Below are 24,431 nucleotides of genomic sequence, written 5' to 3' on the forward strand. Positions count from 1 at the left end.
CCTCTTTACCAGAAAATAGCTTGAAGAAGCAGCCTTATAACCAAAAGTGCGTTTAGCTGACATTTTGTCACGTGATCTGGCTTCAAATGTTATTTTTTAATGATACCTTCTATTTAGGTATATTCATAGGTAAAATAGCTTAGTTCCACATGATGTAAAAGTGACATTGCAGCAAAATATAAAAAAGACATTTATTTTAAACACAGTCGTATTAAAAATGTAAGCCATAAAACTCTCAACATCTTTACATGTAGCTCACAAACTGTAATGACTGTTGTACTGTTAAATCCCATTCCCCTCTGAAAATTGAGTTTCATCCTTAAAAAATTATCCTTCCCTTAAACCTATCAACAGAGGGAAGCTGGTGTAACAAAAGAGAGGGCGAGAATTGAAAACGCAGTACCTTATTCTGCACTAACTCCCTTTGTACGTACTTTTATTCCACAGAGGTTTGGGGTTTTTTCCTTCAGGTATAGGTTAAATGCAAGAATTTTCCTAGATTAGATTATTGTTTACAAAACTGTCAAGTCAAGTATCTGTAGCTAGGGAAGATCAGAAAGAACTTTCTTTTACTATATACTGTGTCTCCAGTTTTGTAGGGTTTGAACTTGGTGTGGGGGGTTGTTTGTATTGGGTTTTTAAAAGCAAGTTAGAATCATGAAACTAAACAAAATCAAATCCTTGCCCAAAATATTCACACTGGCACCCTACAGAAATAAAACTAGGATAAGGAGACCTACTATGGAGTGAAGTGTTCATGGAAAGTATTAACGGAAAAGACCTTATGTATCACATCCAATTTTCTCCACTCTTTCTTCTCCATATAACTCTAAGACAATTACTTAATTTATGTTTCTTGTCATTTGAACATTTTCCATTCTTTGTAACAGTAGTGTTAAAAAAATCAATAGGAAAAAAAATATGAAAAGGAAACACATGGACAAGCACAAGTTGAAAAAAATGACTGCAGGCTGCTTTCAGGGGTGTCACAGTCTTATGTTAAATTATGAAGTAGAGGTCACACACAAGGAGCGCAGTAGCTGGGCCAATCCTCCTTCTACCTAATGAAGGATCGTTTCCAGGGCCTAAGCTGCAGTACATACAGTATCAATGCAATTGTCAACTAAGGTGCCAGCCCTACAGATGTTTTCTCAGCAGTCAAAGTAGTCCCATATATTCATCTATGATGCTGTCGGATCAACAAGAAGTACTATCACAGAACTCGGAGCAGAAATTAATATCCTGAAGCAACACAAAATTAGAAACAGTAACCATGAAGTATACTTTCATTTATTTCAGATGCCCTTTCACTGATGAGAACCAGCTACAGGCTAGAGAGGAATCAAGTGAGCCAGAGAGCTAGGACTACAAACCTCAATCCCAATATGCACCATGCTCAAATTCTTCCTGGAATGTAACTACATGATAATAAGTCAACACAATTTGCCTAACTGCCAAATATAAAAATGACAGAGCACCAACACTGACAATTGTCTAGATGCCAGCGCTAATCTCCAGTAGCTATGTTACTCATTTATGCTTTTGTCTTTGTTCACCAGAAGTGGACAATTCTCAGTTACAAATCTGTAACTTTTATTTCTTAGCTGTAGATATAGAGACATCCTGAACGTAATCCCCCAAAACCTACAAATTCGTACTTACTACTGTGAACAATTGTCCTGGTCCCAAACCATGAAAACAATACAGAATGATAATTTGTAAACACTCCTGCTCTGACTTCCTTCAAAAGAGTCAATGTAAGGGAAAAAAACACTATTACTGGCCTTCACATAAGCATTTTGTATTTAACTTTCTGGAAGTTTGAGAGAAAAGAGTTTCTGCCCAATCTTTTTTTTTTTCAAAATGCACATATTTTCATCAGCCAATTTAGAACTCTTAGACCAGAACTCTACTCAAATGGCACATCCTGTCCAGATTTGGACAGAAGAAATTTTTCTCAGGGTCCCAGACGTGTGATGTCTCCTGCAGCCCTTCAGGACTGTCTATTTTGTATTACTTTCCTAGGCCCCTAGGCAAGCAGCTCCAGCATGCTGCTACTATTCTTTTACATTAATCCAAGACACCTGCACCAGACTCTTGCCCCTTCTGTGGTTTTGTCTTTCCCAATACCACGAGTAAAGCAGCGAGGTGGGGTGTTATCACAGGACATAAAAACTCCCAATGCCCATCCAGTCACAAATTGCTTTATAATGTTACCTCACGATGAACTTGGACTTACATAAACTGAATTTGGTCACATTCAGATCAATTTTTAATAGGAATGGCTGAAGGTAAGCCCTGGCACAAAGGCTATGATTTTGAAAAGAACAAAACAAAACAACACTTTCAAGGAAAAGGTGCTACAGTATTTTTGTCAATACAAATTACGTATTTTTTTTGTTAGCTTCTTTCTCAGGAGCATCTTACCTCTTTCACTTTAAGCTCCAAGATGTACATGAATTTCAAGCTAAGGACTTCATGCATTTGTTAAAACAAACTTGTGAATAACCAAAGACAACAGGATCTAAACATGTCCCTCAAGCTAATATGTGAAAATAAACTAGGCAGATGAGTCTGCTCGAATTTGATTCACGCGTTTTAATCAATACCATTCTCATTTGTACTATTGCTCTTGTCTCTGACCCACCCGTGATATGGATGACAAGGCTGCAGCCCCCCTGCCGTGCCCAAAGCCTTGGCAGCACTGGGAGCAGCGGTGGCTGTAGGAGGCAGGACACTGTCCCCTTCTCCGCAGCATGGGCACAGGCTCCGCAGCAGCACTGTGCTTGGCTCTAGCCTTCAAAAAACAAGCAAACGCTTTACAATAGCATTTTTCCCCTTTTTCTTTGCAGGTGATTTTTGACATAAGAAATATCTCACTTAAATAGCAGGCAAGGAAATATTGATGAGTCTCGAAGAAAACCTTTGCCCTCAATATCTGGGGAAGAGAGACTGACACTGACTAGGTTATCACTAGAACTCTCCCACTATAAGCTTACTAAGATAATGGTGTTACACATAGTTTTTTAGTATAACTTAGTCTAATTTTAGATTCTGATACAAATAAATTGCTAAAAGTAGAGTAATAAAAAAAAAAGTAACAGAGTTGTTCAATGCTCTATAATATTTCCCAACTTCCTTTAACATAACTATGCTGTGCATTAGCTCTTACTAAGTAATCTACTAGATCACTGCATGCCTGGATGTTTTATCTATCAAATATTAAGATGTATTCAGCAAGATGCCAGACTTGTACTGCAAACCTTTGTCAGTATTTCATTTCCTCTGCTTTCTTTAGTACCTAATTTGGAATCTGCAACATTTGACTGCCATTCTCCTCGCTTCAAGTCTCTGGGAAATAGATAATTTAATAAATTTAATTTAAATTTAAAAACCAGCTGCTTTTACCTATTACTGGAGAACTCTCTAATCTTCCTTAAAGTCCCTCACAAGTGTTTCTTGTTCAACATAGTCCAACTATCCTAAAAATCTCTCCTTTTCATTATTTACATTCAGCCTTACCCTAAGATCCAGCAAAAGCTGATTGAAAAATAATGCTGAAATTTGTTTAATAGCACTATCAAAAATTTGTTACCCATGAGGGAGGGTGAATGACATTTCAATGATTTCACAGGGATGGGTAACTGCAAAGGAGATGTACATCTACAAATCAATGATGAATTAATTATAAGACCAAGTAAACTGTCTTTATTCCCTTAAAATTTTCATTTGCTACTCGTATGGCATCTGATAGCAAATGTCAGCCAAAGTCAGTCTATAACATCAAGACTCTCTGATGCAAATAAAAGATTTAAAACTTTTCTTTCTGGGAGAACGTAAGAAGCAGCAGAAATGAGGAAAAACAGCAGAGAAATAAAAAGCAGTGAACAGAACCTGGAACATTGATTTCATCCTTACTCACTAAATAGTTTCAAACTATTATCCTGATGATAGCGCTCTTCCCAAGGAATGCCTTTTCACTGGGGACGAAACAGATCTCCAGCCATCTTTAAGTTGACGGGTTATCATTTAACTGCTTCATTTGGACAACTTATTTCATGAGTGATGGTCCCTGTTCCTAGAATATGCAGGTATGAATATTAAACGCTGCTAGTGACTCGCAGAGCTGAATTCCCACTGCCTCTATTTCCCTGACTTTGCTAAAACATTATCCCAAGAAATCAATACTTTACAATAAGAGCTACCACCATCAGCTGAATTATGGTCTGGAAAAGGAAATCCTCTCCAGTGCACCAAACCTTGAATTTGAGTAGAAATACTTCCTACCTCAAGATCAACCTAGAATCTGATTTCACTCAAGCACAGAATGCATGAAGCTAGCTGCAACACAAACACGTTCCTAGCCCAGGAAAAACTTACAGTTTGATGTTATAAATTACCTAGTCAACAATCACATCATGTATTTTCCATGACAAATGTATCACACCTCAGCACTTCAGGAATTAAATGATAGTATATCACTGAACTTACTCCCTATTGCAGACATAGGTAAGTAACTCAATGGTACTGTGATAACCGAGAAATCTTCACATAAATCAAAGTCCAGATAGCCAAGTGATGAGACCTCAAGATGGCAAGAGCTTTGAGATGACCTGGCCTGTACTTTTCCTTTAAGATGCATACACTGAAGACAGCAAAAGGGATTTTAAACTCTTAAATATTAATAAAATATACTTAACATTAAAACAGGTTAAAGATAAAAAAGCAAAAAACTTGGGAGAAAGAAGGAAAAAAAACCTAAGTCAATCTCCACTGCTAGGTTTTTCCTTGCTGGGCAGGTCCTTCCTTCAGCTTTGCCAAATCTTAGCCTGGCAGCTTTCAATGGCCTCCTCAGCTGCAACAAGCTCTGAACAGTCCTCTCTAGATATGCACATCTCTCTTCCCAGTCCCCCCTGCAACCTGCTGATGTTTGTTCCCTATTACTTATAGGAGTCTGCCAGCCTCAGCTGCTGCTGCAAAGCTCCACTCAGGTTGCACCATCCAGCACTCTAGATCATTCCTGAGCTCGGTCAACTGCTTGGGGAAGACAATGATCATCTCTCTTTCTCCAGGCGGCTTCTCCTGGACCAGAGTGCAGCAGTCAGAGGAAGTCTAAGAACCAATCTTTCTGCTTGCTGTCCGGACTCAGCTGTTAAACAGAACGGAGCAAACAACCAAACAGGTACCATTGCTCACAAGGGAAATCAGGACAGGAATGTTTTAATCTACTGAGATACCTCCGTGGAACTTCAGCAAAATCAATTCTGACATTTACTGAACGACCCCAAACCAGACAAAGAAGTTCAGAAGAGTTTATATGAAGGTGAGGGAATACAGAGTTTGCTAGATTTGAGAGCGAAAACCTCTAATAATATGTACTAAATAACATTCAGCAATGCAGATTGAAACCCTTTATTTAAGAGTCTCAGGATACATTTGATTAATTGATGTTCTGCCAATGATTTTATTTAATTTTTAGAAGCACATCGATACCTCAGGTCTCTGATTTCTTAATTAAAAGGACTCTTAAAACAACCTAAACTTTTACTGGTATATAATTAAGTCTCACCAACAAATTCTCAGTATTTTAAAAAATAGATAGAATATACTTTTACCCTTCTCTTATTCCCACAACACACAAAAACTGCTCAGTCACCAGTACAAACAGAATTGTAACCTCTGAAAAAAGTACTGTGCATTGTGTTCCTCCCCTTTCTACTTAGCCCACGGTTATACCTACTCAATATTGTGTCAATCCTCTGTCTACCATGGGACACCACTTTCAATTAGTCCTTTTATTTAATCTCATAACGCCTGTTCTCTTTGACCACAGCACTTTTGATCTGTGGATTTATGATAATCTAATGCATATCTCTCACTGGAAAGGTTGCCTTATTTATCCTTATTGTTCTTTTGCCAAAGGAGAAGCTTAGAAAAAAAAAATTAGCTCCCACTTAAGGCAGGAAGGAAATAGCATTTGTTTAACACAACAAGAGACCTTTCAGTACCTGTCTAGTGGCCTTGACCAACACACTATTATGGTCTCTCAATATGCTGGCTGCCCCTTGCCTGGCTGCTCATTTCTGATAAGAGATGCCAACTCCCTGGAGTGCCATTCAGAGCCGAGAGCAAAAGGCAAGAGACCCAGGAGGGTTATTTTCAAAGGCTTATGAAGGAAATAAGACATTTACATGCTTTTGCAATTATTTTCTGGGGGAAAAAAAAGTAAAAGTTAAAGAGCAGCAGTTAAATTGTGGCACCACATAACTATTATTGGCAGAAAAGCTTAAAAAGAAGATACCTCCTTATTTGCACTATTCTCTGTGCTCTTTCCCAGAGCTTAGCCACAATTAAGAAATACTTTGCTGACAGCTCATTCACTCACTATAAAATCTACACTATTTTGCCACAGATAATACAGTAACGCTTTTGAAAATAATACCTGAAGGCAACGCACTGCTGTAATCTTGTCACAATCTAGTAAATAACTGAAGTCATTGCTGCATGTATTCATCTTTAGCATTTCTGACAGATGCTTTCATATTGGCTTCTTTAAAATCATCTGTATTCCATACTGCAATAAAAACTAAATGGTCACTAATGGCACACCCTGCTAAGACAAAAAAGCCAATAGCAAATCCATAGAGATATATTATACTATACTTGGATACTTTTTATTTAACACAGTACACTACAAATTTGTGTCATATTAGATAGAACCGTTCTGGTTTGAATTATGTAGACTCTCTGGAACTATAGCTTTGAAAATTGACAAAACAAGATTCAGCTCTTCATCCAAGGCAGATATATTACATTTCACAGTTTACTATTTGATGTCACAGGATGCTTCAAAAACGGAGATCTTCCAGTTTGCTTGACATGCCTATTCGAGATCCCACAGCAAGTTTTACCCAAGGAAATGGTTTGTCCTTGCAAAAGAGTTTTGTAATTCCATGTGGCATTTAAAAATGCAGACTCACTTAACCTTTTAAGTTACATAACTGTAGGAAACAGAGGAAGAAAAACTAACTCAGCCCTCAAATCAAGGTATGCCCCACTGTGAAAACACCCATTTTCATCCCACATATGGCATTAGCCATGTGCTTAAGCACCCTACTGTGCTGAAGCCTTATGCAGCTAATACACCCTGCCACTTAGATCCTAAAATTTTATCACTCATGAAGATGGAAGACTACGTGGTATTTTCACGGTAGATTTAGGATGGCTGGTGCTGTATTCTTTCAGTATATATTCTGGGTAAACAGGTCACAACACCGTGATGTACAAATCCAACTCTTTACTCGATTTAGTGGTTACTGTTTTAAAGGGATGGTAAACAAAGCAATAAGCAGTGTATAATTCTTTGATGTCTACTTCAAACACCACATTTTACATTAAGTCAGCCTAGGAATACCTTTTTTCACGGATTCTAAGGCAGAGAGACCTTTAAAAATTTTCATATGGTATATGGCATAAATCTGGTGACCCTTGTAAATGGCAAGGCGCTACAGTTGCCAGTAAGATTTAAGAATTGTTCAAATACTTTGGTTTTATTAAACACAAATACTGTAAATCTGGATAAATGCATCTAAAATGTATGTAGACTCAATTTCTGATGAGTCAGATTTCATATGCCTCTATTCTAATGTATACATACTTCTGATTTCATAGATTAAAGTGGGCTGCCAAAAAATTTCAGACAACAGCAGAACTGAGACCAATGCTATCAAGTAAACTGTTTTCATTTCCCAATACTCTAAGGTAGGGTTTCTCAACTTAGGAGTTTTGGACAGTAAACCTGTAAGCAAATATAATATCTCATGGTACAAGTAACACTATGCTTTTCTCTCCTTACTTGTCTCCACTCTAACTTTTTCTTTACCAGCAGGCAGAGCACCACCAGAGGTTCTTGCAGGCAATGAGTGCTCTGACCAGAGCTTTCAGACCACCCTTTTAAGGTTCCTCATATTTGCTGGAAAATAGGAAGAGTGGGATCTGAAAGTGAAATCATTGCTGGATCATAACACTTTGATGGGCTTGACAGAAAAAGCAATAGTAGACCAGATGCAATAAGGTCTCTGCAGTCTCAAAAAGGCTGACTACCACTATCACACGGAAAAGCAGAGTAAACATATTTGCAATGTTGGTAGCTATAATGGCACTTCACAGCATATGAGAGCTCATTCTGCCATTGCACAATTGTTGGATCTGGTTCAAATAAAAAAAAAAACCAAGCATTTTTTAAAGATACATGAGTTATTCAAGTAATTTATTCCCCTTTGGTACGTTAGGGAGTCCCCAAAAAACTGGGGTAAATAAAGGGATACTTTTTGCCACACCTTCTGTTCACTGTGACAGGAAAGACTGCCATTTTCCTTCTAAACAGTGATCTCTTCCTGACTTTCATAACGAGCACAGTACCTAATCAACAAACATCAGCGCAGAGTTTTGAGTACTCTAAGCTATAATGAACTAGTAACCATCTTCTGAAATACATAATGCAAGCTGAGAACCTTTGAGGGGCTGCACTGAACAATGTTTTCACTCTAAAAAGACACGTTTGTGTAGACGCAACCTACATTCATTTCTCAACTATTCTAGATAAAGAGAATCTACAGGCTCAAAATCAAACACTTGCCTTCAAGAGCTCTTGGAAAAAAAACCCAGGACTTTAAAAAATCTACATAGTTTATGAAGTTATTCAAGATGAAAAGTGCCATATGTATACACAATAGCCTTCTCTTCATTATGCAGAACAAATGAAGAACTGAATCTTGTTTATGTTATTAAATCATACATACTAAAATTAATATGTATATTGACTTTTCCCTATCAGATTCTTCTCCCTTTGAACAGACATAACACAACGGAGAATTGGTATTTGCTGGAATTGCTTTCTGACTGAAATTATTTGACCATTGTTAACTGAGCACTAGAATCACTGGTTTGACCTACAAAAACAGGTGCAAAAATGGTTAAGTCTCAGTTGAAATTTCACCTATTATTTCCTGCACATAAAAAGGCAAGAAACAATTAAAAGGAAGTAATAGAAATTAAGCTTTTAATATTAAAGACAAAAAGGACAACACTTCAGGCAAACAAGTTCTCCTTCAGACATAGAAGTTTAAGGTAGTGGAAGGAATTAACTAAGGGAAGATTGAAACATAAAAGTTAATCACATGGTAAGCAGAAAAAAATGCTTAATTGAAATTGCCACTCATCCTGCTTCCTTCTATCCTGGTACAGTGCACATGTAAAAAAAGACTCAGTTAAATATCAGCTGCTACATTATATACAGTGTTGTTCTTTTAGCTTTTGTTGCAAAAAGGCTGGTTCGTTCCCTGTCCTCCACCATTCTTCAGGGATCAGTGAATATGCCAAGAAACCACAGAAATAGTGATTACAGTTGAAACCGGTAAGTCAAAGCTATCTTTAATAAAACATATGCAAAAATTACACTAGGTACGTGCTCTAAGTTAAAGAAAAGGCATTGAAATATTTTCAGTGCTGTATTATTTCTGGCAATTGCAGAACAGGCACATTCCTCTGCTTATGTGAGTCATATCCACTATCCTGAAGGCTCATGAAAAATAACAAGAGTAAAGAACTGCATAGGGTCATGGCGCAGAACGGGTTACACCAGAGTTTTTCTCATTCAAGTAGCTTTGCTTGTTATACCAATGCAGGGATAAAGAAAGAGAAGGGGGAGTAAGTGATCTTTATATCATTACTAAAAGAAATGGAACCTTCAGATCACACGTTCTCCCTGGAGAAAAAACAAAATGCAACAAATATACATGATCAAAACATTGTCTTTTCAAAACACAACAGAATGATAGCCACAGTCTGATACGTATTCCATCTACTTTGACAAGAGCTGGAAAATCCAAACCTGTTCAGTTAAGCTAGTTTCTTTCTGTAATATTCACCATCCTTTAGAAAACAATCAGTGTTACACAGTTTAAAACCGAAATGCACCTTAAAGAATGCACTAATCACCGGTCACTCTGTAGACTGTGGTAATTAAGTGAATCAAGATCTTCCCCTGAGTTTTGGAATCAGCTCCTTACTCAGCTGCTACATTGTCAACAGCTGGCATGAATTACTGGGAACATTTGGCTAACTGGATAATAAGGAGGACAGCCTGTGGTTGGTCCAAATTCAACTTCACTGATCTGCTTCAATAAAAAAAAAAAAATCTCATTAGATCCTCCTTTTCTTTTTTTAAAGCTATACCGACACTACAAAGATTAGGTTTTCTATTTTATTCCCTCATTATGTGCAAACAATGTAACTGTACAACTCTCAGATGTTGCATGGGCTAGTGCAACTGAAGCCCCAATTCTCTATGATTTAATAATGCCCGTTAGCAACACTGATTCATCCTCACCCATATCACATCTCTCTCTTTACTGGTGTGGTAAAGGTTTGCTACTCTGAATATATTTTTCTACTTGCTCGCAATTCATCAGCACAGATCACAGTAACCAAACCCCCAAACTCTGCTTCCATCTAGCTTACTGAAGAGAAAATATCCATGAGACCAAGCTTCCTCCAAACCGCGGCTTTGTTACAAGGTAAAGCCAAATTATATTACAGCCCTGCAAGCAAAGGCCACCCATTGTTACTGTGTGACATTATTTGCTTTGTGCCTGTGCAGCTATCAACTCCTCTCCAGAAATCAGTGTAGGAACCCAGTCCTAGTGGAGCAGCATGCACCAAAGCGATTTTGTGCATGGTCTCTAGTGGGTCCCCAACTTCCAGAGGCATCTTTGCCACAGGAAGCTGTGGGGAGCAGACACATTTACTAGGCAGTCCTCCTCCTTTTCCTTTCAACAGGTTGCAGGGAATCTGAAGAAAACAACTTCTCAGATTATAGTCCCTGGAGAACTGCTCAAATCAAGAACAAGTCTGATATAAAGCAATTACCCTATTATTGCCAGGCATTAACAAAACCCCCAAGTATTTAGGTAAAGTCTGCATGCATGTTACATAGTCAGAGCATTCAGTTACAGCTGTCCTTGAAAAATATTGGATTATCCACTGCCTTTCCTTCCAAAAACAAACACTGAAAGTGCTGGCTTTTTTTCCTCTTTGATCAAAACAGCACTGTAACTTTTGAGGTAGCAGAGGATTAGTCCAATGTAATATCACGGCTAAAGCTAAAAACAAACAAAAAAGCTAAACCAATTTTAATTTTTTTTTTTTTTTAATCTTTGCTGAGACTATTCTCAGACATCTCATGAATTCTAACAAGCATCATGTCAGTATCAACATCTGGTAGCTTGGTGGTATGGTAACCTACACTTTTGCCGTGAGCTACCAAACAGATGTTGCTGAAAGGCTTTTTAATTTAGAAGGGCTTGTTTCATAAAATTATCAAAGGTATTTCAGTAACTCACATTTGTGTTATATTGTACTTGATTGGGATAACAAGAAACACAGAACAGTATTAGAATTCACACATCATTACCGTTACAGTGAGGGCCATCACTTGTGCATCATTCTTTTGCAGAGAAAGCAATCTAAGCGAAGGTCAAGCCAGCAGGATAAATGTGGCTACTTTCTGGATTTCAATCATGCCAGTCATAAGTAAGTCACCTTTTGAAAGGTAGTTAATCCTTGCTGTAGTGGCTAGAATTTAATAGCAGGCAATTGTGGCAGGGAAAAATTATAAATAGCTTTTAGATTCTTCCAGTCTTTTATACCCACACACTGTTACAGTGATTTCCAAGAGAATTTGTACTATGACAATACAGAATAATGTATAATATTGGGGGAAGAGGAGAGAGAAAAGAACAACACATACTGTTTTAAAAAGTACATTTTCCAAGTAATGCGTTTTATAACTTAAAAAAAACACAAGAAAAAAAAAAACTGTTGATGGGTAGCCTTTTCTAAACATAAACTCTTATTTAGAAGAGCTGGTGCAAGAAAAGAAATCCTAAATGTAATAGATAATTTAGTACTTTCAGACTCAGAAATTTCCCTCCAATCCACACAGACACTGACTCTACAGCTCAGGGCTCTACTACAGGAAAAAGTGGGCATCAGTGGCACAAGAGGGAAGGCTCACATGAGAGAATCTGATCTCCCCTCCAGCTTCTTATCCTACCATAGGCAACACACACCCTTACCTCAACAAGGTCCAACTGGTAACAAGAGGAAAACTGTCAGCAGTGTTTTGTGAGGAAACATAATGGAGGATTTCTGTAGGAGATCCTACTAACAGTCTAAAGCAAAAGGAAAAGCAAGAAGCTGGCATCTTAAGAAAAGAATGAAGGCGGTTCATGTTCTTTAAAAGAGAAAATGAGACAAAAGCAGGAAATGCTGTCCTTCCCTTATCCTGAGAACTTCTTAATGAAAGGTCAAGTATAGCCATCAATCAAGATAAGGAAGAGAGGACCAAAGAGATGACCTTCTTTGAGGGGAAACAAGTATGTATCAGATAGCACTTTTACATTGATGTGGTCCTCCTCTGTCTATGTGAGAGAAAAAGAGAACACAGTTTCATGCCAAGGTTTAAAAAAAAAAGTGAAAATTAAGCACTTGAGATAGAACAAATACAGACATGCAAGAGCCTATTAAGTCAAAGACTAGCAGCCAAGGAAAAGCCTCCTTCCAAAATGTGTGAGGAGTGCAATGGAATTCTATTCCTCACCACTCCCGCAGTTTGGCACTTGGCTTAGGAGATGCACCTCCTGGGGGCAGCCACCCTCACTAGTTTGTTACTGATAAGCTGCAGGACTCATTACACGCACTTTAAAGTTTGTTGCTTTTCTGAAAGACAATAATCCATTTTCAGTCATGCTTGACCTCACAGTTACAAGATTCATTTGCAATATTTTGCTGTGAGTTATGCTTATGATGTCATCTTTGGGATGAAAAATCAGACTGTGTGGAATCGCATCTAAAGTAGATAAAAATCATATATCCATCAAAATCAAATGTAAGCATAAATACTTCTCAAACATAAGCCTTATACAGTTACCCTTTGCTGGCTTTCTTAGCCAACAACCATTCATTTCTATTTCTTGGGCTAGTTTTAAAACATGGAATTGTTTCAGTATCACTCTTCAGAGAAAAAATAACAAGTTTACCAGCTCTCGAGGTAGAAAGGCCTCCTCCTGACGAGCCACAATGAGACAGACAGTTTCCCCTTGCTTTGTGCTCCTCAGCATACCTACAAGCTCTTCCTGGGTCCTGCCAGTGATGTCCCGTCCATTCACCTACCAGACACAAAAGAACAGATAATGTCATATCTGTAAGTATGACTGTCTTTTCTCATTATCACCTTACCTAACACAGGTGTCAATCAGTGACTGAGAGCAAAGAAGAATTAGCAACAGCTCCCACACTGTCTCCCCCTCTGGCCCTGCAGAAATCACATAACCTTTTTTCCCTTATTTTCACCATCTGTTAAAGCAGGTCGGTAGTACTTAACCACCTTGCAGGGCGCTTGTGAGGCTTAATTAGTTTGTAAAGCACTTTGAAGATGAAAAGTATAAAAACAAGACCTAAGTATTATTAAAACTGTTTACCTTAAGAGCTTTTTGAGGTTAGTAAGTAGAAATAACCCATTAGAGACTATAAATCACAAGATATCTGAAAATTTTAAACAGACAGATTTAAGCAAAATTGCCTTCAAACAAGCACTTAACCACCTCAGTATTAATCAAGAGATTTTTGGACATGGCTGAAGAGGCAAGATATGTTTTGTTTCTAAACTGAAACATTTATCTGCTTTAAGAACCAAGTTGTTATCAGATCCCCCTTCTTCAAACATCCCATGGACACTTGTGAAAAGCACCTTTTTCCAAATCACGGTGTAAAATACTTGTTGACAAACAAAAATCATGAAACTTATTTTTTTTAAACCAAGGTAAAGAATTCTAATTCCACACATCACTAGTATATATGAGAAAATAAAATATTTATGCCAAAACTAGCGATCAATAACCAGCAATGCAAATACAATGGATGTTTATCCTAACCTCCAGGATTCTGTCTCCTGACTGCAAACGACCATCTTTTACTGCTGCACCTTTTGGTAATATATTCTTCACAAAAATCGGACCAGGACCATGTACTGAAGAGTCTCTGGTAACCACAGTGAAACCAAGTCCTTCTGGTCCTAGAAGGTCAGATAAAGAGCTCCCAACATAAATTTCAACAAGCAAATGACGATCATTAAAAGTAAGTAAACAATGTCAGTAACATATCACAGACACGCACTCAGGTTAGCTCTTAAAAAAACAAAGCAAACAAAAAGCTGTAAACATGAGCCTGTTTTCGGCATGGTCTAAAGAAGAATTCTGTCAATGTCAGAACACATGTCCACATCCTCCTGCAACAGCTACAGATGGAAATACTTTGGGAGAGCCCACAATAATACAAAACAAGCGAGTACTGTCATTTTAAAGCGTTTACCTTTTCTCTAGGTGGTTTTAGTATCAGCCTTCAAATTAACGTCAATAGTCTTTGAAACAAATCAGAGCAATCAGAATTGTTTATTTATGAGCATAAATACAATTTAGCAGGTTTTACTGAAACTTGGTGAAAAGCAGAAAATGTCACCTGATTTGAATGCAAAAACTGCTGACTACCTGCTGTTAAGAAAGGACAAGTGATATTTCAAAGCTTCCATTTGTGAAGTTGTTTGCTGCTTGGAAATAAACAACCTCCAGTGCTAACAGATAAATGTTTTAACAAATATTTAGGAAGTGAAATCAATATTAGCAGGTATTGCTTATAAGCCACCAAAATGACCCAGGAATAGCAGGATCCATAAAAATCTTTTTATCTTGAGCAGGATTGCTACCCATGTGATAGTTTTCAGAGATACCATGTCAGTATCACATTCCTATCTTTTGTAAAAATATAAATTACTGTTTCAAAATCAAAAGCATTACATCTGAAATGGCAAAAATTCTGAAGTAGGTTTTGTTAATGCAGAGCTGAAGATTTCAGAAAAATGAGTGACTTAAGTTAAGAAATAACAAAAATTAAGAAATGACAGCTTGATTACATTCATTATGTGTTAAAAGAAAAAAGTTACAGACAGTTTTTGAAAGGGCCACTTCTAGCATCAAATTTAACTCTCAGCCAAATCAGAGACAGAAATTAAACAGAAAATATAAGCGCTAATTGGGATCTGCTTAAGCACATTTTACTACATGTGCATAAACCTGTTACTCCATGCAAAGACAGACATCTGCATGGAGCAGCAATTAAAGATACACACACAAAATTCGGCCTGCTGACAGCTGAATAAATACAGATGGAAAGAAAAGGTTTCAAAGAATCACAGAATCGTTTAGGTTGGAAAAGACCTTTAAGATCATCAAGTTAACCTAGTACTGCCAAGTCCACCACTAAACCATGTCCCTCAGTGCTACATCTACGTGTCTTTTAAGTATCTCCAGGGTTGGAGACTTAACCACTTGCCTGGGCAGCCTGTTCCAAGGCTTGACAACCCTTCTAGTGAAGAAATTTTTCCTAATATCTAACCTAAACCTCCCCTGGCGCAACTTGAGGCTGTTTCCTCTCATCCTATCACTTGTTACTTGGCAGAAGAGACTGACTCCCACCTCACTACAACCTCCTTTCAGGCAGTTGTAGAGAGTGATAAGGTATCCCCTCAGCCTCCTCTTTTCCAGGCTAAACAACCCCAGTTCCCCCAGCGGCTCCTCATAAGACTTGTGCTTGAGACCCTTCACCAGTTTTGTTGGCCTTCTCTGGACACGCTCTAACACCTCAATGTCCTTCTCATAGTGAGGGGCTCAAGACTGAACACAGTACTTGAGGTGGGGCCTTACCAGTGCTGAGTACCGGGGGACAATCACTTCCCTACTCCTGTTGGCCACACTATTCCTGATACAAGCCAGGATGCTGTTGGCTTTCTTGGCGACTTGGGCACACTGCTGGCTCATATTTAGCTGGCTGTCAACCAACACCCCCAGGTCCTTTTCCACAGGGCAGCTTTCCAGCCACTCTTCCCCAGGACTGCAGCGCTGCATGGGATTGTCGGGGCACACTGCTGGCTCATATTTAGCTGGCTGTCAACCAACACCCCCAGGTCCTTTTCCACAGGGCAGCTTTCCAGCCACTCTTCCCCAGGCCTGTAGCGCTGCAGGGGATGGTTGTGACCCAAGTGCAGGACCCGGCACTTGGCCTTTTTGAATCTCGTACCATTGGTCTCAGCCCATCAATCCAGTCGTCCAGATCGCTCTGTACAGCTTTCCTACCCTCAAGCAGTGTTGATCTCCCACCTAACTTGGTGTCATCTGCAAACTTACTAAGGGTGCACTTGATCCCCTTGTGCAGATCGTTGATAAAGATATTAAACAGAACCGGCCCCAGTACTGAGCCCTGGGGAACACCACCTGTGACCGGCCACCAACTGGATTTAACTCCATCCACCACAACTCTTTGGGCCCAGCCTTCCAACCAGTTTTTTATCCAGTGAACACTATGCCCATCCAAGGCATGAACAGCCCATTTCCCCAGGAGAAAGCTGTGGGAAATGCTGTCATAGGCTTTGCTAAAGTCTAGGTAGACAACAAGTCTAGGTAGCCTTTCCCTCATCCACAAAGCAGGTCACCATGTCACAGTAGGAGATCAGGTTAGTCAAGTACGACCTGCCTTTCATGAACCCACCCTGACTGGGCCTGATCACCTGGTTGTCCTTTATGTGCTGTGTGATAGCACTCAAGATGATCTGTTCCATAGCATTCCCAGGCACCGAGGTCAGACTGACGGGCCTGTAGTTCCACAGATCCTTCTTCCGACCCTTCTTGTGGATGGGCGTCACATTTGTTAACCTCCAGTTAACTGGGACCTCCCTGGTTAGCTAGGACTGCTGCTAAATGATGGAAAGTGGCTCAGTGAGCACTTCCGCCAGCTCCCTTGGTACCCTTGGGTGGATCCCATCCGCTCCGTACGCTTGTGTGTGTCTAAGTGCTGTAGCAGTTCACTAACCATTTCCCCTTGGTTTACAGGGGCTTCACTCCGCTCTCTGTCTTTCAGTTCAGATGGCTGAGTACCCAGAGAACAACTGGTCTTAAGACAGAGGCAAAGAAGGAATTAAGTACCTCAGCCTTTTCCTCATCCTTTGTCAATGTTTCCCCCCATATCCAATAAAGGACAGAGATTCTCCTTAGCCCTCATTTTGCTGCTAATGTATTTACAGAAAAAAATGTAATTGTCTTTTATACCATAGCCAGATTAATTCCTAGCTGGGCTTTGTCCCTTCTATCTTTCTCCCTGCAAAACCTCACAACATCCTTGTAGTACTCCTGAGTGGCCTGCCTCTTCTTTCAAGGATCATGAACACTCCTGTTTTTCCTGAATTCCAGCCAAAGCTCTCTGTTCAACCAGGCAGTCTTCATCCCCACTGGTTCATCTTTTGGCACATGGGGATGGCATAATCCTACGTCTTTAAGAATTCCTTCTTGAAGAATGAACAGCCTTCCTGGACTCCTTTGCTCTTCAGGACTGCCTCCCAAGGGACTCTATCAACCAGCATCCTAAACAGGCCAAAGTCTGCCCTCCAGAAGTCCAAGGTAGCAGTTCTGCTGATGCCCCTCCTTACTTCTGCAAGAATCTAAAACTCCATCATTTTGTGGTTGCTATGCCTGAGACAGACTCCAACTGTCACATCACCCACAAGTCCTTCTCTGTTTGCAAACAAGAGGTCCAGCGGGGTACCTTCCCTAGTTGGCTCAACTCACCAGCTGTGTTAGGACATTATCTTCCACATGTTCCTAGACTGTTTCCTCTCCACTATACTGTATTTCCAGCAGACATCTGGTAAGTTGAAGTCACCCATGAGAACAAAGGCTAGCGATTGTGAGACTTCTAGCTGCTTATAGAATATTTTGCCTGCCTCTTCATCCTGGTTGGGTGGTCTATAACAGACTCACTCCATTATATCTGCCTTGTTGGCCTTCCCCCTGATTCTTACCCATAAACACTCAACCCTATTGCCACCATCATTAAGCTCCATACAATCAAAACACTCCCTAACATAAAGGGCTCCCCCACCACCTCTCCTTCCTTGCCTATCCCTTCTGAAGAGTTTATAGCCATCCACTGCAGCATGCCAGTTATGTGAGTCATCCCACCATGTTTGTAGAAGATAAAAAGCGAAAGACAGGTAAATCTGTGGTAAACTTCCTGGATAATGTGAAACAGAGTAGAGTAAGTTTTTAAACATATCTGTGAAAGAATATCATAACTGTGCTGGTCAATTAGCACATTTGAATAAAAATAACATAGGTTACCAGCAGACAGTTCAAATTTTTATTCTATACTTGCGAAAAGGCTGAATCATCTCTTAATATCACATGCTGCTAATGAAATACCTTCCACATAATCAGTAACTGAGAAGTTTTAAAAATTAGTAAGCCTGGATAACATGCATCCAAAATTTACGAGAAAGCTGACTGTTGAGAATGTTACTGTTAACATTCCTTTACCTTTTGGAATACGCTTTCACCTTTTGGAAGTCTTGGAACTCTTAAACTTGCTTGTACTTTTAATGACACTAGTTTAATTAAAAGTTAAGGTATCAATATAGAGAACTCAACACAGAATTAATCATACAATCTCCAAAAGACTTACCTTTTTTCAGGTCTATCTTTATTTTCTTTGCATTTTTTTTATTGCCAAAGCCCATAAGGGGTGATAATGAGGGAGAAGAGGGCTTTCTAACCAGACGTGGGAGGTTGGGGCTCTTAGCTTGCTGTAGTGTTGCCTGTACACCTGCTTCCAAGTTGCTTGCTCCAGAAAGATTAATTGTTTTCAGAGCAGGTTTTGGATGAACAGGAGGTGGAACCTTTGTTTTTGGAACTCCTTCTTCATTATCCAGAAAACAAAGGGGAGCAATAGCAGATTTCTCATATTGTTCTCGATTATATGGAGGAAGGACTTCCAAGATGACACTTTGAAATTTCATTGCCTGACGGAAGATGTCCTGAGCCCTTTAAAAGAAAGGTATGAAAATTCACATAACAAACCAGAAAATTTGGGCAAAGTTTGGAGTTGTTTACAGAGAATAAGACAAAAATTTATCTTAAACATGAAGAAATAACCTTACCTTCACATGTACACGGTCCCTTTTCTAAAAAAGTATGCATGAAATAAGACTTCTAAACCACAGCATTTCCTTATGTTTCAAGTAGGAACAGCACATCTGTCAGGACTGCTAGGCTGCTATGAAAACATATCAGCCAGAAAAAACTAATGAACACAATTCTTCATGTGGCGCAACAGGAAGGGAAGTTCTGATGGCAAAAGCTCCTCAAAAGACTCCTGAAGTTATAGCTTGCTACTTTTTTCAAGTGTTTGCCTGTTACATATTTTCTTGTTGGCACAGAGACACGCTGAGCACTGATGACCAATTGCTCCAGTGGATACATCTACTATGAGCAAGCTCAACACTCCATTTTTTCCCCGAGTACAGATTAACTGCCCCTCAGATTCCTTCATCATCCCTAATGCAACTGCTAGCTGATTTCACACCAATAAAAAAGGATGAAAGCATGGGATATATGCACATCTTTAGAAGAAATATTGTGACTGCAAAGGGTGCAATAGAAAAGGATGATGGTATGGGATATATAGACACCAGAAGAAAAGCTGGTGACCACGAAAGGTGTTTCTACATAAATGCATAAATGAATAGGTAGGTATTACTCACATCTTTCAAGCAGTAATCTCTTGCTAAGGTGGATATGTGGACTTTACTTAATCAATATCTTTACTGATGTGCTCAACTGCAAAACCAGAAACTGTGTTGGAACATTTAGTGAAACTGCTCCCCTTGAACTGATTAACATGGTAACAACAGTGTTGGGGTTCCCACAAAGGCAATTAAGGCATGTTGGCCAAAGCAACTGTTCATACAGCCTTCCCTGTATTTTTAATAATGCATAGATTTGGTCAATCAAGACATTTTACAAACCCTGGATTTTAAAGGAACAAAGGGGACTTCTCTCTTCCTATGCTTTCCTTTCCTACCTTCTGAAGAAGTTGACTGAATTTCCTTCATACTGCAGAAGTCAAGTAGAAACAGAAGTAGTAGCTGAAGCACATTTTGAGAATGAAAAAAATCAAGAACTTCTGCTTAGCAGAATCAGGTCAAGAGGGGAAGTAATGGCCACATGAATTTTTAAATAAACCATGGGGTCTTTTTGAGAACAATTTACATATCTCCTACCTTTCTCTAGTGTTTTTCAGTCAGGCAAAGTCAGTATTTCACTGAAGTCTTGGCTTTGGATTTATACTCAATTATGCAACAGGAGCCAATGTTGAAATTACTTCTGAAATAAACAGGTTTTTACACTGATACAGAAAGAAAGCCACCGCAAACGTTAACATTTTGAATACACACCTACTGCTTTCCCAGATCAACAGAGCCACACAGTACTTCCACCTTCCAGCTGCAGGTAGTGGAAGGGAGGGGCTGTTTCAAGAGGGTTTTTTTGCAGCATGGAGACACTGAAGTCAGGAGGCAGTGCCAATGGATACTGCTGTGGGAAAGAACTATCTTGGCTACACTGAGTGTACATGCACCAAGAGTCAGAATAACCGCGTTCATTGACAGGAGACACTGTCAGAAGAGAAAACTCAAACCTGGAAAAGAAAGGTAGCAGGGAGAGTGTTGTGGGAAGGTATTCTTCCAGCACCACTCTCAAGGGTTAAGTTTAAGAATTGTAACAGCGCTGTCCCAATGTGTCTGCAGAGGTTACAGTCACCTGCTCGCCTATAGCCTGTGAAGCTTTTCAAGGACAGACCTTAGCCTGATCGTAGAAACGATGTCATGCTCCCAGCACGAGGATGTAAAACCTTAAGCAGGGTTCTTTCACACTCTGTCTTTATTCTTGCAAGTAGCCACTTGGCCATATGTTACAAGGTAATTTAATAACTCGGTTTCAAGAGATGAATATTTTAAATATATGAAAGAGAAAATATAAGATCTCCTTCAAACAAAAAATAGTGGAAATAACACAAGACATCCTGTGGGAAAGCCTAAATGCGGTCTTCAGGGGCAAAATAACTGGCTGCACTTCAAAGAGAAAAAATAATGGATGGAGAAATTTACATTTCTTGAGACCCCAAACGCATACTTTAAAGAAATAAGGGAGTCAATTAAAAGAGGTGCTAGAAACTCTGCAACACAACAGAATGTAATTGAATAGATTAACAGCAAATGAAAAAGCAGACTAACAGTCCCAATATATAAAACTATTACAAACATGGGAATACAGAAAGTAGGCTGCTGCTATTACAGCTGCAGAAGCAGCAATCATCAGGAGCAATACTAGAAAGTCTCTGTTGAAAACGGAAGAAGACAGAATGTAACAGTCTCTGCTAAGTGTTAAAACAGCTTTTACAAGGGTTATGAAGAAATGTCAACTTGAGACTAGCAAACAGATCTTCCTCTCAAAGGAGAATCTGATGACTATTTCTGGGTCAATAGTCATTGGGACAATACTTTGTCACATCCATTAAAATTACTGTATTTCTGTAACTTGGACTGTCAGATTAGTACAGTTATGTCATGCCAGATGAAAACTAAAAGGCATATTCACTGAGATTAGCTTCAACCCAGAAAGCTGCTTTCTTTAGCCATTCTCAACAGCCAGGGAAGAGAGATGATGGAGATAGCTATTCTGGAAGGCAAATCAGGAAAACAACGTAACAGGACTTGGGACCTGGCTAGAGCTTGTCTAAAATACTCCCCCTAGTCCCCAAAAGGATGTTGAGTCCTCACTGCCCAGTTTCCCTCCTCAGATCCAATGCCACTGCAACCACAATACTCGTTATTGTAACATAAGGTGAATTAGTCCAACTATATTAGGCTCTGCTCTGAATCACCTTTTAGTCACTACTCTCTTTCACTGTCCCTGACAGACAGGTCGCCTAACATGACCGGCCTCTCTAAACTAACAATTGTCTTTGTAAATATCCCTTCCAACTCCCAAAACTTTACACAAACTTGGAGAAAGCAACGTGTCCTGCATTTCTCATTTTGAAGGGAAGACTGATGGAGAACTGGAAAGTTTACTGCAACATTTCTGACTCTCTCTAAATCTAGTAACCTTACAGAAAAGTACATGGAGTCCTACACTCCACAGACATCTCATGGCCTTAAAGCCTCTGGAGATCTAGTTACATTCTGAAGAGAACGCAAAGGAGACAATAAGTGTGTAAAAAAAAAATCAAATAAAATTTTGAAAAAACAGGTTTTTATTCATGCAAAATCTCATTTGAGAAGGTTAAATCTTCATTACAAAACTGCGCAGGTGAGGCAATCAACATTTTAATGACACCAACACTTATGTTCTGATGAAGTTGGTACCTATGTAGGAACTTTCCATGGGTGGAAGAGAATGGCATGTACTACATCACATCAGAATACATTTACCACCAAATATTCAGAAAACAGTAACTTGAAAACCTATCAGAAGGAAAAAAGCACAGCCTCAGAATCAAGGTAATACCTACTACAGAACTACACTGGTTTTATGAAAACCTATTTTGCAAATATTTATCCCTAACAGTGAAATTACTTATTTGGTTTTAGTAGAAAACTTGAACATTTGTCTTACTGTTTAGAAAGTTAAGCCTCAACTCCCTCGAGATCTCAATAGGTTTTTGTTATATTATAAACAATCACTCAGCTGTCTAAACATATGGATTAAAAGTAAAAACAAATTACTATTTAATTACTACAGCAAATATATGTGAAATTTGAAAGGCTATTCTTTCGTGCAACAATGTCACATTAATTCACAGCCGATCAAAGCAACCTGTTACTTAAAGTAATTTGAGATAGATAATAAATGTCAACAGATTTTTAATAAAAGTCATAAGAGGCGAGACTCACCATTTAGCCCAACTTATCATAGTTTGACAGTACTAGTATTTTTATAATATTAAATGCTCAAAAAGCTGCAGCACCAGAAAAAAAAAAGCTTATTTCATCTGCAAAAGAACATCAAAAAACATGCTGCCATGTTGACTCATTCTGAAGGTCTTATGAGGAACACATTAAAAAGAAAATACGGAAAAAACAACAGAAGAATTAGAAAGTGAAGATAACTATTAAAAACCTTAAAGCTATTTAAATTAGCTAAGCACAATAGGTTCACTAAGACTACTAGAAGATTCCTCTCTTCACATTTCACCTAATTTGCCGGTTTCAGAAAGAATATTACAAAGTTTCTGCCAGCTATCAATTTTATAGGCATTTTATCTGAAATAAATATTAATCCCTTCGCATTAATCACTTAATAAACACAGCATTGTATAAAATCCTGGACAGTTAAAAGTATCAGTAAACCAGCACTTACTGTGCAAAGGTTTTATCTGTAAGGTCCACATGGTTAATCTTCACAATGCATTCATTCTCATGGAAAAGCCCATCCCGCCTAGATCTGCTATTTTCTTCAATACCACGGATGAAGAGTCCCAGCATCCTAAAAGGAAAAAAAAAAAAAAAAGTGAAAACTATCCTTTATTCTGCTGGAATGAATTTATAGCAACTAAAAATAGATATTAATCTCTACTGTGTATGAGATGAGATAGACCATTATGAAGTGCTTAAGCTAGAGAAAGGATTTCTAGCTCACTCTTTAACTAACAGGGAGGGGATTGTAAGAAACACCAAGAAAAATTGCTGGACACTAGTGCTACACTACTTTCTAGAACTTCAGGAAGCATTAAGTCCTGTCGGTCGCACAGAGAGGAAAACACCTAGATCTCCCCATCCAGTTAAAAACTTGAAAGTAGCTTATGTAATATTTGTCTGCCATTAAGTAAGATTACACTGCTCCAAAGAAAAGCACAAACAGATTAAAAGTAATTTTCTAACTCAACTATAATAAGCTAGAATAAGATAAAAAATAACCACTATTTCTATGTTTGAAAAGCCTCTGAAACTTTTCCATTTCCAAAGCTCCTTGTTTTTGATACATGACAGCATTACTATTTATCTATGTGGCAGGAGAGCGGCAGAACATCAAAGCTTAAATTGTTTGCTACCAGGTTATGTGCAAATTGAAAACTGAGGTGTGGCACAGAAACTTCTGACGATGCATTAAATGAACAAATGTGGGTGGTACAAAATTCCAGTGTGGCTAACTCTGCTGGGAGCACTGGGCTATTTCTGACCTACCCGGAGCATCTCTGTATTGCAGACTGCAATTCAACATAGATATATAAAATGATACCAGTATAATGTCCAAAAATACCTGACAACTATGTTTTTGTGAATCAAGTTTTAGCCACTAAATTTCCACACCACATCACCATCAGACAGATGACCTTTAGAGAACATTTTCTATTGGTTAAATGCCATTAAATATTAATGTGCAATTTCCAACATGCCATCACTCCAATCATAAAAAAGGTCTTGTATTTTT

At 38.8% G+C, this 24,431-nt stretch overlaps 1 protein-coding gene across 1 annotated transcript in view; it reads right to left on the reverse strand.

Annotated features, from left to right (window-relative positions):
- PARD3B (par-3 family cell polarity regulator beta) overlaps positions 1–24,431 on the reverse strand; it is a 406,080-nt gene that overhangs the window by 212,059 nt on the left and 169,590 nt on the right. The window contains exons 7-10 of the mRNA XM_009890252.1: positions 23,361–23,486; positions 18,625–18,983; positions 13,995–14,134; positions 13,101–13,229 (exon numbers count right to left, since the gene is read on the reverse strand). Coding sequence (XP_009888554.1) covers positions 13,101–13,229; positions 13,995–14,134; positions 18,625–18,983; positions 23,361–23,486 — 754 coding nt within the window. The remainder of the gene's footprint in view (positions 1–13,100; positions 13,230–13,994; positions 14,135–18,624; positions 18,984–23,360; positions 23,487–24,431) is intronic.

The sequence above is a fragment of the Charadrius vociferus genome, unplaced genomic scaffold (assembly GCF_000708025.1).
Source record: "Charadrius vociferus isolate BGI_N301 unplaced genomic scaffold, ASM70802v2 scaffold147, whole genome shotgun sequence".
In the NCBI taxonomy this organism is placed as follows: domain Eukaryota; kingdom Metazoa; phylum Chordata; class Aves; order Charadriiformes; family Charadriidae; genus Charadrius; species Charadrius vociferus.